Below are 18,058 nucleotides of genomic sequence, written 5' to 3' on the forward strand. Positions count from 1 at the left end.
GTTGTGTTGATACCACTGCCTGCGGAGGCACCACTGGAGCACCCTCATGTGCCAGCGTGCATGGTTGACCAACAGAATGCAGGTAGCCATCAGACCGAGCAGACGAAGGACCTTCAGGACTGGAACAACCGCTCCATTGTAAAATAAAGGAATCATTTCCTGTATGTCGCGAATCCTTTGAGGAGGAGGGAATGCATGACATACAGTTGTGTCCAGTACAGCACCTATGAACAGGATGCGCTGGGAGGGCACCAGGTGAGACTTGGGTACATTTATCAAAAAACCCAACCTGTACAACAACTGGGTTGTCTCTTGCAGACGTTGGAGCACTCTCTCTGATGACTCTGCTTTGATCAGCCAGTCGTCCAAATAGGGGAATACAGGAATCCCCGACCTTCTGAGATGCGCTGCCACCACCGCCATCACCTTGGTAAAGACTCGAGGCGCAGTAGTAATTCCAAAAGGAAGGACCGCAAACTGATAGTGTTGCGATCCCACCGTAAAACGGAGATACTTCCTGTGCGACTTCAGGATTGGGATGTGAAAGTACGCATCCTGCAAGTCGAGCGACACCATCCAGTCTTCTTCTAGCAGCGCTTGAAGAACCTGAGCAAGGGTGAGCATCTTGAATTTCTCTTGTTTTAGATAGAGATTCAAGATCCTGAGATCCAGGATTGGACGAAGTCTGCCATCCTTCTTGGGAATCAGGGAATACCGGGAGTAGCTTCCCTGACCCCTTTCCTGCTCTGGGACCACCTCTATCGCACACTTTCCTAATAGAGTCTGAACCTCCTCCTGCAGGAGTAACAGGTGTTCCTCCCTGCAAAAACCTTGGCAAGGAGGGTAATTGGGAGGAAATTTCCGAAAGGGAAGGGCATACCCATTTTCTACAAGATTGAGAACCCAAAGATCTGATGTAACCGATTCCCAATCCCGTAGAAAATGGGTAAGCCGACCCCCCACCGGACCCACATGATCCTGAATGGCAGATCTAGGGCTGCTTTTCTGAGGCTGGAGGATTGGAGGAGGTGGAGGAGGAAGAAGAGGCCTTACGTCCACGAGGACGGGCGCTTTGCTTTCCCCTGTAAGATCTGTACATGGAATTTTGCGGCTGCTGTTGTTGTTGCTGCTGCTGACCTTGTCGGTAATTCCGAAAGGAAGAGCGACCATAACCCCTGAATCTCCTGGCCGAAGAACCTCTGATCTGGAGACCTAAAGATTTAGCAGTCGCCCTACTGTCTTTAAATCTCTCCAGGGCCGTATCAGCTTTTTTTCCCAAAGAGACCAGATCCATCAAACGGCAGATCCAGCAAAGTCGCCTGAAAATCTGCCGAAAAGTCTGAGGATTTCAGCCAAGCTGATCTTCTATTGGCAACCGCAGTGCCCATGATACGTGCCACCGAGTCCGCAGTGTCCAGACCACTCTGTATCACTTGGCGAGCCGCTGCCTGTGCATCTGAAATTACCTCCTCAAAATCCTTCCTGTTGGCATCAGGAATCTTAGGAGCTAAAGTACGCATAGTATCCATAAGGGCATGCACATACCTCCCCATCAGACAAGTGGCATTAGTCGACTTTAACGCCATGCTTGCAGAGGAGAAGGTCTTTTTAGCCACCTGATCCTGTTTCTTTGCCTCTTTTTCACCGGGGACCTGAGGAAAGGCACTCACATTCTTTTTAGAACAGGCTGCTTGTATGACTAGACTCTCTGGTGATGGATGAGACGTCAAAAAAGCAGGGTCTTCAGGTGCAACCCTGTACCTTCTTGCCACATTCTTGGATACTGCAGGAGCTGACAGTGGTTTTCTCCACACCTCCAAAATGGGTTCCGTTAACCCCTTCGACGCTCATGACGAGCTGGGCTCGTCATGAGGTAGCCTCCTCGCACGCTCATGACGAGCCCAGCTCGTCATGTAAAGTGCGGTTTTAAAAAACTCAGCACAGGAGCGGAATTTCGCTAGCGCGCATGCGGTTAAGGCATCATTAAACGGAAGCAATGGTTCTACCAGAGAACAAGGCGAATGCAAAACCTCTGTGAGAAGATTGTATTTAAACTCCACTGTTGGCAATGTCAATTGAAGAAGTTCCGCAGCCTTCCTCATCACTACATGATAAGGCTGGACGTCCTTAGAAGGTGTATCAGAGCCTGATGGCAACTCCCACTCCGGAGAGAAATCCAGGCTACCAGCGTCAGCCAGTTCCTCAAAACAGTCCTCCTCCAATTCACCTTCCTCCATATCAGGATGCGACTCTATATACCTTCGCTCTTCCAAAAGGCGTTGTGCTTCCCTTCTGGACCTCTCCTTTACACACCTCGCAGCCGAATCCACCAACGGCTCCGACGGAGCCGGGATCGACGTCAGTATCGAATCCGATGGCCCAGTGGGATGCTTTCGAGGTCGATCTGGAGCGGGCGACGCCGGAACCGGCGTCGACGACCTCGGCGGAGCCGGATATTGCCATGGCGGTGTCGGAGCCGGCATATAGGGCATGAATGGAGCAGGAGGATAGGAGTGAGGGACTCCTAGATTGAAGGCCAGAGGACCCATGGGACCCGAAGGTGCGCCAGAGGGGTACCACGCCCTTGAAAAGACGCCATACATAGCGTTCAAAAACGCCGATGGGTCGTGGCCTGGGGCTGGAAAGGGTGGCTGGAAACCCTCAGGCTGGTCTTGTGGATGGTTCGGATTCGGCTCTTCGATAGGCGCAGAATCCACATCCACCTGAACCTCTTCCTCATCTCGGACCGGGGACAGCGCCGGAGACGGATTCGAAACTGGAGTCGGCGACTGCACCCGCGACTCCGAAGGTGAGGCCTAACCTTCAGGTTCTGAGACATCCAGCGTAACCACCTTAGAACGTACCTTACTCGATGACATCGACCTCGAGCCCGACTCCTTACCGGAACGACGTCGGGACTCATGCCTCTTCTTCTTATGCTTCCTCTTTGACTTCGAAGCATGGTCTGAAGCGGACCTCGAAGAAGACTCCTCTCGAGATCCGGATCTTGACTTCGACCTCGAAGATTTTCCTTTCCCAGCCTTCAGCTTTGCTACCAGGAGTTTGGTCTCTCTTTCCCTCAGGGCCTTTGGGTTCATCGTCCGACAAGATGAACATCCATCCACATCGTGATCAGAGCTCAAACACCAAATGCAGTCTTCGTGTGGGTCAGTTATGGACATCATTTTCCCGCACTCTCTGCAGGGCTTGAAGCCGGTCTTCTTTGTCGACATCGTGAAGAGACAAGATACAAAGAAGCTGAAAGCGGTAACAAAAAGGCAACAAAGTACCAGTTGGCTAATGAGATTCCCGAAACCGTCGACGATGCGGAAAAAGGGAACCTGTGTCATCACGCCGGCCTATTATAGGCGTCGGTGACGTCAGCGGAGTCGCGTGCGATGCCGTGTCTCTATGACGTCCAAGTCCACGTCGGCGCGAGGCTACGAAAAGAATTTCCGAATGTTGCTGACACAAGGAGATATTCCCAAGGTGAGGAATCCACACGGCAGATGTATCTATCAGAAGGTGAGCATTATTATCTGGAAGCAAACTTCTGCAGCAACCCACAGTTGGAAGCACCTTGGATATGGTTAATGATGCTGCATGACATAAGGGTAGGACCGTAGTAACAGAAACAGTCCCTCCTACGGGTTTCACAGTGGCGTCACGATGGCAGACGTTAGTAAGTGAAAGGGCTCACTCGCTTACAGACAGGTAGGACCAAAGAAAAGAGACAGAGAACTGCTTTGAATCGCAGAATAATCTATAATGACAACAGACTGGGTCAGCTGCAATAAAATTGCAATATTCAAAACAAGCGGCTAAAAGACACTTGATTGGGTAAGATACAGGGGAGTTGGCTGGAGAGTGCATCTGAGTTCACTTACAGCATCTCCTGAAGCCACAGTAGGCACTAGGCAAGTAAACAACCGTACAATTAAACCTGGAAAAAAAATTCTTTCCGTAACAGCGCAGGACCAAGTGCCAGGCCCTGACAAAATTATCCTACAAGTAATTTTTGTGAAGCATAGTTACAAACCACAAGATAGAGAAATCAAAACAAACAGGAGAAATTAGGTTGCTGTAACCGGCTATGAGATGAAGAGGGTGACGCGGAAGCAGTAGTATGAGTTACCAATTTTTGGTTTCAAACCTTCTCTAAAATAGTTGCTTAGTCTAGCAACTTAACAAGAGTAGAAGATAATTCTGGATTAATATAGTATATACCATGGAAAGAGAAAACTAGTACTGCAGAACTTTCACTATGTGTCACATCCTGTTTTGAGTCTACTTTCCCAAAATCCTAACATGCATAATAAGCCAACCCCTGGTACCTTAACCTGTTATGAGTAGAATGTAACTTTTTCCTCAACTTTAAAAGAATTACTTATCAAGACAAAAAGACATGAAACCTCTGTGCAATCAATGCATTTCACTTACCCAAAATACGGCACACAGAGTTAACACCAAGCAGGTCTAGATGAAGAGAAACAATTGAAAGTGAACCCGAATTATATTTTAAGTAGGCACTGATATTATTCTAGCAAAAATAATTGTAAGAAACAACTTTCTCAATGTATAATCAAACAAACATACACAAAGCCTATTGCAGTTTCAATATACAGTTATTGAAATGCCCCATATGTAAACTTGCTTTTTGATGCAAAACAATGTCCTTGTCATAAAAACTAGAATACTACACTGTCCTAAACCTTACATGGAAATTTAGAACAACTTAGGGCCATATGTAGGAAGCTTAGTACCGGTCGGTAAAGGCCGAAAATCGGTAAATTGGCCGTTACCGACCGGTATTTAGCTTTTTCTAATGTAGGTGGCAGGATTTAAGGTTTCGGTAACTTAAGGAATCGGAAAAGTACCGAATCCTTAAAATATCGAATCGGTAAATTACTGAATCCTTAAATCCTATGTAGGGAGCACTCAAGTGAGTGCATTTTTCATTTAAGGATTCGTTATTTACCACCAACTACAAGTTGGTGGTAAATATCGAAAACCTTAAAAAAATTAATGTTGTGCTTTTTTAAATGGTACAAAAGGGGGTGGTGATGGACGGAGCATCAGAACCAATCAAACACTCACACCTAGTCAAAAGATCTGGGTTTGATCCATCACCGTTCTTTAGCCCACTCTGCCACCCCAGTTCAGACATGGCTATATGCAAATCAGTCTGACCCTGTGCCTCATTGGAACAGTCCAGCCCGAACTGCCAAGCCATGCCTTCCCTGGACCGGAAACAAGCTTCCGAGGACCGGTTTCTGGCATTCCAGCCGTCTTCAGCCCGGCATGCTTGAATCCAGTGGCAAAGTGAGCAAGGGACTCACGTCTGAGCATACCCTGCCACACTTATGGCGACCAAAGCGGTACAAAAGGGGGTGGTGATGGACGGAGCATCAGAACCAATCAAACACTCACACCCAGTCAAAAGATCTGGGTTTGATCCATCACTGTTCTTTAGCCCACTCTGCCACCCCAGTTCAGACATGGCTATATGCAAATCAGTCTGCCCCTGTGCCTCATTGGAACAGTCCAGCCCGAACTGCCAAGCCATGCCTTCCCTGGACCGGAAACAAGCTTCCGAGGACCGGTTTCTGGCATTCCAGCAGTCTTCAGCCCGGCTTGCTTGAATCCAGTGGCAAAGTGAGCAAGGGACTCACGTCTGAGCATACCCTGCCACACTTATGGCGGCCAAAGCGGTACAAAAGGGGGTGGTGATGCACGGAGCATCAGAACCAATCAAACACTCACACCCAGTCAAAAGATCTGGGTTGGATTCATCACCGTTCTTTAGCCCACTCTGCCACCCCAGTTCAGACATGGCTATATGCAGATCAGTCTGACCCTGTGCCTCATTGGAACAGTCCAGCCCGAACTGCCAAGCCATGCCTTCCCTGGACCGGAAACAAGCTTCCGAGGACTGGTTTCTGGCATTCCAGCCGTCTTCAGCCCAGCTTGCTTGAATCCAGTGGCAAAGTGAGCAAGGGACTCACGTCTGAGCATACCCTGCCACACTTATGGCGGCCAAAGCGGTACAAAAGGGGGTGGTGATGGACGGAGCATCAGAACCAATCAAACACTCACTCACCCAGTCAAAAGATCTGGGTTTGATCCATCACCGTTCTTTAGCCCACTCTGCCACCCCAGTTCAGACATCGCTATTGCTGTATCGCTTTGTTCGCCCTAAGTGTGGCAGGGTATGCTCAGACGTGAGTCCCTTGCTCACTTGGCCACTGGATTCAAGATAGCCTGTCTGATGAGGATTATGAATCCGAAACCGGTCCCAGGATGCTTGTTTCCGGTCCAGGGAAGACATGGCTTGGCAGTTCGGCTGGACTGTTCCCATGAGGCACAGGGTCAGACTGATTTGCATATAGCCATGTCTGAACTGGGGTGGCCGAGTGAGCTAAAGAATGGTGATGGATTAAACCCAGATCAGTTGACTGGGGGTGAGTGTTTGATTTGCTCAAGCGCTCTGTCCATCATCCCCTTTTGTATCGCTTTGTTCGCCCTAAGTGTGGCAGGGTATGCTCAGACGTTAGTCCTTTGCTCACTTGGCCACTGGATTCAAGATAGCCTGGCTGATGAGGATTATGAATCCGAAACCGGCCCCAGGATGCTTGTTTCCAGTCCAGGGAAGACATGGCTTGGCAGTTCGGGCTGGACTGTTCCCATGAGGCACAGGGTCAGACTGATTTGCATATAGCCATGTCTGAACTGGGGTGGCCGAGTGAGCTAAAGAATGGTGATGGATTAACCCAGATCAGTTGGGTGAGTGTTTGATTTGCTCAAGCGCTCCGTCCATCATCCCCTTTTGTATCGCTTTGTTCGCCCCAAGTGTGGCAGGGTATGCTCAGACGTGAGTCCCTTGCTCACTTGGCCACTGGATTGAAGATAGCCTGTCTGATGAGGATTATGAATCCGAAACCGGTCCCAGGATGCTTGTTTCCGGTCCAGGGAAGACATGGCTTGGCAGTTCGGCTGGACTGTTCCCATGAGGCACAGGGTCAGACTGATTTGCATATAGCCATGTCTGAACTGGGGTGGCCGAGTGAGCTAAAGAATGGTGATGGATTAAACCCAGATCAGTTGACTGGGGGTGAGTGTTTGATTTGCTCAAGCGCTCTGTCCATCATCCCCTTTTGTATCGCTTTGTTCGCCCTAAGTGTGGCAGGGTATGCTCAGACGTTAGTCCTTTGCTCACTTGGCCACTGGATTCAAGATAGCCTGGCTGATGAGGATTATGAATCCGAAACCGGCCCCAGGATGCTTGTTTCCAGTCCAGGGAAGACATGGCTTGGCAGTTCGGGCTGGACTGTTCCCATGAGGCACAGGGTCAGACTGATTTGCATATAGCCATGTCTGAACTGGGGTGGCCGAGTGAGCTAAAGAATGGTGATGGATTAAACCCAGATCAGTTGGGTGAGTGTTTGATTTGCTCAAGCGCTCCGTCCATCATCCCCTTTTGTATCGCTTTTTTAAATGTGCCATGTGGCAGACATACATGCCCTTAGGCATATTACTGATTCGGTAAAATTTACAGAATTTTTACCTACATACTATTTACCGATTTTCAAATACCAAATCGGTAAAATCCGGTATTTAAGAATCGGTAAATAGTGATTACCTACATATGGGCCTTAGTCACAGTTTTTAGAGGTTGCAGCCCTGTAAGACAGGCATTCAACGGTTTCAAATGTCCCTGTTGGTCCACCCTTCATTACTGTTCCACACAAATGTAAAACATAATGAACAATTATCAGACAAATGATATATCTGAATAACGCTACAGATTTAATATACCTGTTGTAGGAGAAACAATTCTATTAATATCAGTCACTTAATTTCACAAGCCCTAGTGATCATTAGCTCAATTGCTTCTGGGAAAAGCTTTCAAAATGGGTCCAGACTACAGTTTTAAGAGGAGCCTTAAAGAGCAATATTATAATTTGAAGTTGTAGGAAAGTGGAAATGGGAGATAACTCTGTACCAGACATGGGGATAACCAGATGAACAGTTGCCCGTTATTAAAGAAGCAGGAGTCTAATATACCCTGCTTTCATTTACTGTGTTAGACCTTTCTGTTTAACTGACTACTATTAACACGGACTTATGAAACAAGACAGAGCCTGTGTGGCTTATGAGTAGAAGCCTATAGAAATATCTAGACGCACAAGTTACTACTTGTGTAACGATATATCTGTAAGAGACATTAGTTAGTATTAGATTCCTTACCTTAGAATATCCCCAGGCGTCAGACTGGAGCCGGAATTATTTGCGTAGCAGTACCCTTGCGCGTCGGTAGGCGGCGTCTGCGGCTCCGCGTCCGTCGTCGGCGTCGTGGGTGCCGTGATGACGTCGTCGGAGTACTTAGACGCCGCCTCCGCGTGCTCACGTCAGTTCTTAGACACAGCTTTTCCGCGCCAGAAACGCAGAGCCATGTTAAAAACCAACACTGGTGCCATTGAAACTAGGGCCCTGATATTGGTTCGCAGAACGGGGAGGATGGGTGGGTCGGTAAGGAATCTAATACTAACTAATGTCTCTTACAGATATATCGTTACACAAGTAGTAACTTGTGCATCTGAAAGAGATACGTTAGTATTAGATTCCTTACCTTAGAATAGATACCCCAGCAATACCAACCCCGGTGGTGGGTCTGCGAACCAATAATCACACCAGAAAGTCCTGGAGGACGGAACGGCCAAAGAAGCCATCCCTCCGGACTTGGCTGTCCAGGCAGTAGTGCCTTGCAAACGTGTGCAGCGATGCCCACGTAGCCGCCTGACAGATGTCTTGTAAGGGTAGCCGCCGTCGCTCGGGTAGAATGAGCCCGCAGTCCAACCGGGGACTCCCTCCTAGCCAAGGAGTAGCATGCCTGGATACACAGGATGATCCACCGGGAGATGGTCCTCTTGTTCACCGCTTTCCCCTTCTTCACGCCCACGTAACCAACAAAGAGTTGGTCATCCACCCGGAACTGGCGTGTGCGATCCAAGTAGAATGAGAGCGCACGTTTTGGGTCCAGACGGTGGAGCCGCTCTTCCTCTTTAGAGGGATGCGGTGGCGGGAAGAAGGTTGGCAAGGTGATAGACTGCCCGATGTGGAAGGCCGTGACAACCTTGGGCAGGAAAGAAGGTTTGGTACGCAGCACCACTTTGTCCGGATGGACAGAAAGGAAAGGTGGAGTACAAGAAAGGGCCTGGAGCTCACTCACTCTCCTGGCAGAGGTGATGGCAACCAGGAAAGCAGTCTTCAGAGTTAGAAGGCGTAGAGGACAATTGTGAAGTGGCTCAAAGGGAGCGCACATCAGAAATGTAAGAACCAGGTTCAAGTCCCACTGAGGCATCACAAACGGAACAGGAGGAAACGTGTGTGTGATGCCCTTAAGAAATCTATTTACAATAGGGGACTTGAACAGAGAAGGTTGATCAGGCAGCCTGAGAAAGGCAGAAAGGTAGCCCTTGATAGTGCCCAGAGCAGAGCCCTGCTGGGCAAGAGAAAGAAGGAAGAGAAGGACCTCAGAAAGAGGGGCATTGAGGGGATCCACAGCCTTTGCTGTGCACCATGCCACAAATCTGTTCCACCTGCAGGCGTATACCGACTTTGTGAAGGGACGCCTGGCTGCCAGAATGATGTTACAAACTTCAGGAGGCAAGTCAAATGGCCTCACCTGTCGCCGCTCAATCTCCAAGCATGGAGGTGGAGCCTGGACAGGTTCGGGTGGAGGACCGTCCCCTGCTGCTGCGACAGAAGGTCCTCCTGAAGAGGCAGACGAACCGGGGGATCGACTGACATACTGAGTAGCTCTGGATACCAGTACCTTCACGCCCAGTCCGGAGCCACAAGGATGACTTGGGCCCGGTCGCGCTTGATCTTCTTCAGCACTCTGGGCAGAAGTGGTATGGGCGGAAAGGCGTACAACAGACCGCAACTCCACTCGCGACGAAAAGCGTCTCCGAGCGAGTGCCGCCTTGGAAATTCCAACGCGCAGAACTGATGACATTGCGCGTTCTCTTCGGTGGCGAATAGATCTAACCAAGGCTCTCCCCATCGCTGAAAGAGGCCTTGCGCCACGTCAGAGTTCAGACGCCATTCGTGATCCATCATGCACCGACGGCTGAGCTCGTCCGCCCTGGCGTTCAGAGAACCTGCCAGGTGTTGAGCCACCAGGGTCACGCTCTGGCGTTCCAGCCATTGCCAAAGGCGATGAGCCTCTTGACAAAGGATCCACGACCCCACCCCGCCCTGTTTGTTGCAGTACCACATGGCGGTGTTGTCGTCCGTGAACACCTGCACTACACTCCCCCGGACAGAGGGGAGGAATGCCTTCAGTGCCAGACGAATCGCCCGGAGCTCCAACAGGTTGATGTGGAGCCGGGCCACCGCCGGAGACCAGAGGCCTCTGATCTCCGCCTCTTCCATGTGGCCTCCCCAGCCCTGGAGGGACGCGTCCGTCACAACTACGTGCTCCAGTTGGGGAAGGGAGAGGGATCTGTCGCTGACCCAATCGCGGTCCGTAAGCCACCACTGCAGCTGTCTCGCAGTGCCCTCCGAGATCAGGACGCGGTCGGAGAGGTTGCCCTGATGCTGGGCCCACTGAAACTTCAGGTCCCACTGCAGAGCCCGCATCCGCCACCTGGCGTGATGCACCAGTAGGATGCAGGAGGCCATCAGCCCCAGAAGCCGCAGCGTCAACCTGACCGAAACCCGGGATAACGGCTGAAAGATGGGAATCAGAGCCTGAATATCCCGGACCCGCTGTTCGGGTGGATAAACCCGAAACCGTGCCGAGTCCAGAACCGCTCCGATGAAGAGGAGCTTCTGAGAGGGGCACAGGTGTGACTTCGGCACATTGAGGGAGAACCCTAACTGATGCAGGAGGTCTGCCGTAGTCTGGAGGTGGCTGACGACTGTCTGGGGCGAGCCCGCCTTCAACAACCAGTCGTCGAGGTAGGGGAAGACTGAAACCCCTAACCTGCGCAGATGAGCTGCGACCACCGCCATCACCTTTGTGAACACCCGTGGGGCGCTGGTAAGGCAGAAGGGGAGCACGGTAAACTGAAAGTGCTCGTGGCCAACCATGAACCGCAGGTAGCGCCGGTGGGCAGGCAGGTCGGGGATATGAAAGTAAACGTCCTGCAAGTCCAACGCTAACATCCAGTCTCCTGGGTCCAGGGCAGCTAGGACCTGAGCCAGCATCTTGAACGTCTCCTTCCGGAGGAAGCCGTTGACGTTCCGTAGGTCCAAGATAGGGCGTAGGCCCCCTTTGCCCTTCTTGGGTACCAGAAAGTAGTGGGAGTAGCAACCACACCCTACTTCTGGCCCAGGAACGCGCTTGATGGCCCCCTTGGCCAAGAGGGCCGTAACTTCCTCCTGCAGAAGTCGCAAATGATCCCCCGATACACGGTGGTTCTGCAGTGGCATGGCTGGAGGAGTCGCCTCGAAGGGGAGGGAGTAGCCCCTTAGGACGATTTGCAGCACCCACCTGTCCGATGTGACAGTGCGCCAGTGGAGGTGGTGATGGCGAACCCTGCCCCCCACTGGCGTCACATGGGCCTGAAAGCACGGACTAGGAGGGTTTTGAGGCGGATGCTGCGGGGGAAGGTGTGGACTGACCTCGCCGTTGCCCCCGACCGCCCTGACGGCGGTGCCCACGGCCGCCACCGCGTTGGGTATTGCCCTGCGGAGCGTGGCTGGCGGCGCGTGTGGGCGCACCCCTTCCGTGGCCACGAAAGGAGTGAAAGGCAGCCGATTGCTGGCGCTGGCCCGAGAGGCCCAAGGACTTGGCCGTAGCCCTGGAGTCCTTAAAGCGCTCAAGCGCATGGTCTGCCTTGTCGCCAAAGAGGCGACGGCCATCGAACGGCATGTCCATGCGTGTGTTCTGGACATCTGCCGAAAAGTTGGCGGACCTCAGCCAGGTGTGGCGTCTGACCGCCACCGTCGTTGCCATCGCTCTACCTAGCGAGTCGGTGGTATCCAGCCCACACTTGATGGAATACTTGGCTGCATCCCGGCCCTCCACAAGGGCTTGGCCGAGTTTGGCCTGTACCTCCAACGGACACTCTGGCAGCACCTCCGCGACCTTATCCCACACAGAGTGGGTGTAACGTCCCAAGAGGCAGGCGGTGTTGGAAGACCGCAGGCCCAGACTAAGGGATGAGAAGATCTTCTTCCCATATTGGTCATACCTCTTGGATTCCCTGTCCGGCGGGGCCGACGGGAATGCGGTCTGGGAATTGGAGGCCTGGATGACCAGGCTCTCGGGGGTAGGGTGGGAGGACAGGAAACATGGGTCGCCCGGGGCTGGGCGGTGGCGTCTGGCCACGTTCCTATCTACGAGCGAACCCGTAGCGGGCTTGGACCAAGTGCCCAGAAGAACGTCGGTCAAGGCCTCATTAAAGGGCAGCAGAGGCTCGGCCGAGCTTGACTGCGGTTTAAGGACCTCAGTGAGGAGGTTAGTCCTCACGGCCGCGACGGGGAGCTCAAGGTCCAAGGCCTTGGCAGCCCTCATCAGCACCACACTATATGTTGCCCCCTCCTCCGAAGCCACGGTAGGAGGGGAGACAAAGCCAGTGACCGGCGAAGTGTCCGGACCACTGGCATCCCCAAGGTCACCTGTCCAGTCCTCATGAGACTGACACTCCCTGGTCAGAGGGTCCTCAGACCCCTCCCAGTCCTCTTCATCACCCATCTCCTGAAACTCAGGGTTCTCAACTAATGGGGCCTGTTCATAAAAGTGAAACTCCCCAAACGACGTCTGGAGCGGCGCCCATCGGGGCCGTCCCGGCGCCTGAACAGGAACGAAGGTGGAACCTTGGACGGCGCCGCCCGAGGACGGCGCCGGAGGCGACACCTGAGGGTCCGACGCCGGGGAGGTCGTAAGGAACAACTGAACCCCTCGGCGCCGGGCCCGAAGGCGTCGGGATAACGTGAACCTGCGGCGCCGGGCCCGAAGGCGTCAGCGGCGTCAGGGCCGAAGCACCCGACGGCGTCGGGGCAGATCCCCCCGACCCGCTAGGGGTCCCAGACGGGTCAGCTGGGCCCGAAGGCGCCGCGGAGCTCGTCGGAGGAGAGAGTTTCCTCATGGCCATGAGGAAGCGCTCGATCTCCTCCTGCGACGCGTGAAGCCCAGGGACCGTAGGGTATGGGGCTGGACGCGGCGCCTGCGACTCCGTCGGAGCCGCGTGGGTGGTGTCACCCAAACCCCCGGCCGCATCGCGCGAGCGTCGGGGGGAGTCCGAAGAGCGATGACGCCGCTTGGACTTCTTGTGCCTCTTACCTGACGAAGACTTCGACCCGGAGGAGTGCGGCCTACCCTCGGAACTGTGGTGGCTCCGAGCCCGCGACCTGTCCCTCGACCTCCCATGGGATCGGGACCTCTCGCGGCGCGGGACCGACTGCCGGAGTTCGAGCCGCCTGCGGGACCGCTCCCGCCTGGCTTTCGAAGAGAGGGCCCGGCAGTCGGAGCAGGCCTTGTCGTCGTGGTCGACGCCGAGACAAGATAAACACACGCGGTGAGGATCCGTGACCGACATCAGGCGGTCGCAATCATCGCAGTGCTTAAAGCCGGGCATCCCTACGGCACCGTCAGAGTCGAAAGACTTTGAGAACAATCAAAAGTGATCAAAAAGTTAGTCAAAAAATGACTAGGGTTACTGCTTTTTCCAGATCTGCGCTTGCTGGCGCGGAAAACAGAAGAACCGACGTCAGCACGCGGAGGCGGCGTCTAAGTACTCAGACGACGTCATCACAGCGCCCACGACGGACGCGGAGCCGCAGACGACGCCTACCGACGCGCAAGGGTACTGCTACGCAAAAATTTCCGGATCCAGTCTGACGCCTGGGGATATTCTAAGATAAGGAATCTAATACTAACGTGTCTCTTTCAGATTTAAAAATATGTTCATGAAAGAATGAGACAAGGCATGCACACTGCGCATGCACTTATTTTTAAGAAAAGTATATTGTAGTATATTTTTAGGCTTGTAGATAATTACAAATACAAGACACACCCAAAGGGACAGTCAAAAGAAAAACAGTTGGGGAATTACACAAAATCAATGTCTCTAGAGCTTAATCTTTCGTACTTAAGAATGTCCTGGTATCTGTAAAACCACTGGTTTAAATTTAGACACGATACAAAAGAAAGGTGAACCAGGAATACTTACCACCATGACTATTGTAGCAATCAATCTGGTTGGCTCAACCATTTTTTTAAGTTGCTTGACAGGTCCCATCAGAAAACAAGTGCTATCAGAGAAGAAAACAAAATTGGACAGGTGTGATTAATCATTTCGGTGTACTTCTTGACACTTAATTAACATTGGATTTGGTGTTTGTAAGGAAACAGGCTTTTTGCAAGCCCCCTTCCCTCCTTTATTGCCCCCATTTTGACTAAAGGTACTGGTGAAATGGGTCTGAAATGCCCTGAGCTCTGCTGAACAGGACTTCGCGCATGTACTGACCCTTAAAATGCTATATGTTTAGTTGGCTTATCCCCAATTAGCATGCCTCAAGTTACTTGTAAGTCCTTAGTATATGGTAACATGGGTACCCAAGGCCTGGCGGTTGAGGTGTCTCCCATGGACTGCAGCACTAATTGTGCCCCCAGGAGTACACAAAGTAAAACATAGCTCACAGTCTGCCACTGCAGACTGGAAGGGCAGTTTAAAACTGCTAACTTGACTTTGCCATTGATAATCCCGGCCCCCTTATATACCTCGGTAAAAAAAAATTGTTAGCCAGAGTTTCTCATTTTTGATTTGTGTATTTGGATCATTAGAGAAGTAATTTAGCTTGGGTAGACACTGGTGATACTGGCAAAATAAATAGTGGATGATGTAATATTTCAGGAACCGAGACCTATATACTTAATTTTGGTGTTGAGACATAGGTTTGGAGGGTCAAGTAGTCTTATAGAGATAGAAAATAACTCCTCAGAGCAACCCTTCCGCCATTTTCCAAAATGGTGGTTATAATAAAGGAAGAGACATATATAGAAATGAAAGAAATAATGTTTTTTAATTCTTTTATGTATACACCAAATAAAGTTTATGTTCTGAATATGAAAAAAAGATATCACTCCTGTTTTAGAAAACTTTTCATAGTTCACTTTATTTGTTTTGGCAATCGCTTGTGGTACATTTGCAGAATGTTGAACATTTGAGAAGAGCATATCGACAGGGGTCATCTTTTTGTAGCACAGGTTTTGCAAGTACATGTACGTGTAAATTCTGGGGGAAAGGCTTTAGAAATTTAACAAGTTTTAGCACTTCATCAATATCTTCCCAACCAAATTCACATACATTTTTCTCTACATATGCATGACGCAAAACTTTTTTTTATAGACTATTCATTTTTATTAAACACAAAACAACCTTCAGAGACACAGCATACATAGACATAATGACCTAAAACATTTACACATATTCTGATAAAGTATAACGCTCTTTTAATGTGTCCATGCACATAATATGACATCGGTGGAAGGTCACTTAGCAGGCGGATCACTTAACTCACTTTAAGGAAGATAGTTAAATGTGTGACAGTCAGAGCTCATTTTCCACACATGCACAAGGTATTTTTAATTGTCTTTAAAGTCACATTCTTCTTCTTTCCCAGCAAATTCTTTTAGAAACTTCACAGGTTCAGCAGTTAAAGCTCAAAGCAGTGTTCCAATTTTGATCATAGTGTCATCACCTGTAAGAATATGTGCTTTTATCAGAACACTGGGAATCCTTGGGTCACGTTTCTTGTACAGAATATGAAGCTGGATTAAGTGTCTTTTCTCACCTGTTCCATAAAGTATACATAACTCTGACAATCTTGACTAATGAACATTGCAACAAATCTAAGTAGCACAATAATAACATCCGTGTCATTGGACAGTACAATGAATCGGTAGGAACCATTTCGAACAGCCCACTCAACATGTGGCACAACACAGTCAGCTTCCTCCAATTTGCTGTTAAGTTCTTGAACAATATGGCAAGTACCTTTTGAATATATCTCTGCAGGCGCCAACTCCGCATTGACAATCATTACACTTGCAATAATTGGAAATTCAGTGTTCACTGAAGCACCAGCAATGTTTTGGAGAGTTACCATCTCCAAGTTAATCTCCTTCGATGTTGTTAACCAAAATGTATCAAGTTGCACAGGTATAGGATTTTTGATGCAGGCACGGTCAATTGTTCCACTTGTAGACATTCATCTAATACTCTCATATTCTTTGACAGATATTTCAAGATAACGGTCAAAGACAATGTGCAGTTCTTGCAAGGTGTGCAATGACTTTGATATCTGTAGAACAGTCTGAACGACCTCTCCGAAGTTTTGCCTGGATGAAAACTTGACCATTCACCTTGAGATACAGTACACAACAATAGCAGTTTTCAATGAGAATACCTTTTCGAATAAAAATTCTTCAGGTGAAAGGTTTTTTTCTAGCTTTAGTACAAGTTTGTGCTTCTCCGGTTTGGTTGCAGCCTCTCCATCAAATGCATTTGTTGGAAGAAGATCATGCGAAAGAATGTCCTTGATAAATCCACCCCTTTTTTTGCTACAACCACCTTTCTATGTGATTGTGAAAGTTGTTTTTTTTGTATCTTGTTTTGTAGTGGCTGGTTGGATGTAACTCTTACAATGGCAATTAACGTATGGAAGGTTAGCTTCAGAGATTATGTCAAACAGCATTTTCTATTTCAATACAAATTTCTCTGCTTCAGTTCTGCGTATAGTTTTGATCCATGTTCCAGGACATCTGGTAAACTTATCTTTATATCGTTATCCACATACTGTTTGGTCACAAAGTTGTGTAGTCGCACAGGCTGAGTAATTTCAAAGGCGTTTCCTTGCTGCTGCACGAAATGAAGGCTACTGTCAACATGTTTATTAAAACATTCCCCACTCTTTCTCACAAGTATGTGATGAGGAACAGTTTCACGGTGGTTCATTAATTTTGAACTTGCCATCTCTCTGAAAACATTGTATTTAGAAAGGACTTCATGGTAGACTAGCTGCCAGTGAGCAACATATTCACTTTTACGTGTCTGACCAACAATTCCCTAGCAGCTGTTCTGGCTGTTCTGTGATCCCTAGATCGTCTGTTCCAGTTTCATTCTGGAGCCAAAGCATTGAACCTTCCCTCTCTGTCTTTCACCACAAAATGTCCTAGGATATATTTTCTGTAGAGGTATGGTTTTTCCACCGCTAGCTTCTTCACTCTTTCCAAATACGAAGACCCATATCTCAGGTAGTTTACTTAAACAAATTCGCAAAACACAGCAATAAGTGACTCCATAGTCTTCACATGCAGCTTTCAATCACCTTCCAGATCCGCACAAATCCAATTTTTCACTGGAGCTATCATGTTTGAAACATTTCCGCAGTACAAGCAAAGTTCTGATTTTTCTTCACATTCTTTGACAAACTCTACGGACTTGTTTTTCAGGTTTTCTGATTTAGAACGGAGTGTACTGAACATTGCTTGGCTTTGCATTAGGTCTTTTGAATGAAGTGCACCCTGTGCCTTGTTCACTACTGAGATAAGATATGCAAAACCTAATTTGTCATTCTTGTTACAGAAAGCATTCCAACACAATGTTTCTATAGCCTCAGATATGACGAGTGCACCTTGCAATGAACTAACATAATGAGTTTGCTCAATAAAGACTGGACAGTTTTGCTTCCAATGATTTCAGCCTCACTAAGTGCATTGTCTATGCCACATCCACTATGATAACTTTATGCACACTGCAACGCAACTTTTGTTAGGTGGAAAACACCCATCATTGTTTAAAGATCATCAAATTCTACTGGATTGCTCATAAAAATGCCAGCTACAATACGGAAAACACCCTCATCGCAGACAATTGGCAGGATAGGCTGTCTTCAAGCTGAGCAGGCACATTTTGTAATATTTTTTTTTTAGAGCTGTGTATATTGTTGTGTAGTTTGTGACTGAATATGGTATTACTTGCAAAAACTCAACCTTCTTCAGTGGAACAGTATTCTGAGAGATCAGAGCATAAATTCCAGCCCA

At 49.3% G+C, this 18,058-nt stretch overlaps 1 protein-coding gene across 1 annotated transcript in view; it reads right to left on the reverse strand.

Annotated features, from left to right (window-relative positions):
• The window catches only part of SFT2D1 (SFT2 domain containing 1), a 277,930-nt gene that overhangs the window by 80,073 nt on the left and 179,799 nt on the right, over positions 1 to 18,058 (reverse strand). The window contains exons 4-5 of the mRNA XM_078648608.1: positions 14,184 to 14,265; positions 4,441 to 4,476 (exon numbers count right to left, since the gene is read on the reverse strand). Coding sequence (XP_078504734.1) covers positions 4,441 to 4,476; positions 14,184 to 14,265 — 118 coding nt within the window. The remainder of the gene's footprint in view (positions 1 to 4,440; positions 4,477 to 14,183; positions 14,266 to 18,058) is intronic.

This window comes from Lissotriton helveticus, chromosome 6 (assembly GCF_964261635.1).
Source record: "Lissotriton helveticus chromosome 6, aLisHel1.1, whole genome shotgun sequence".
NCBI classification, from domain to species: domain Eukaryota; kingdom Metazoa; phylum Chordata; class Amphibia; order Caudata; family Salamandridae; genus Lissotriton; species Lissotriton helveticus.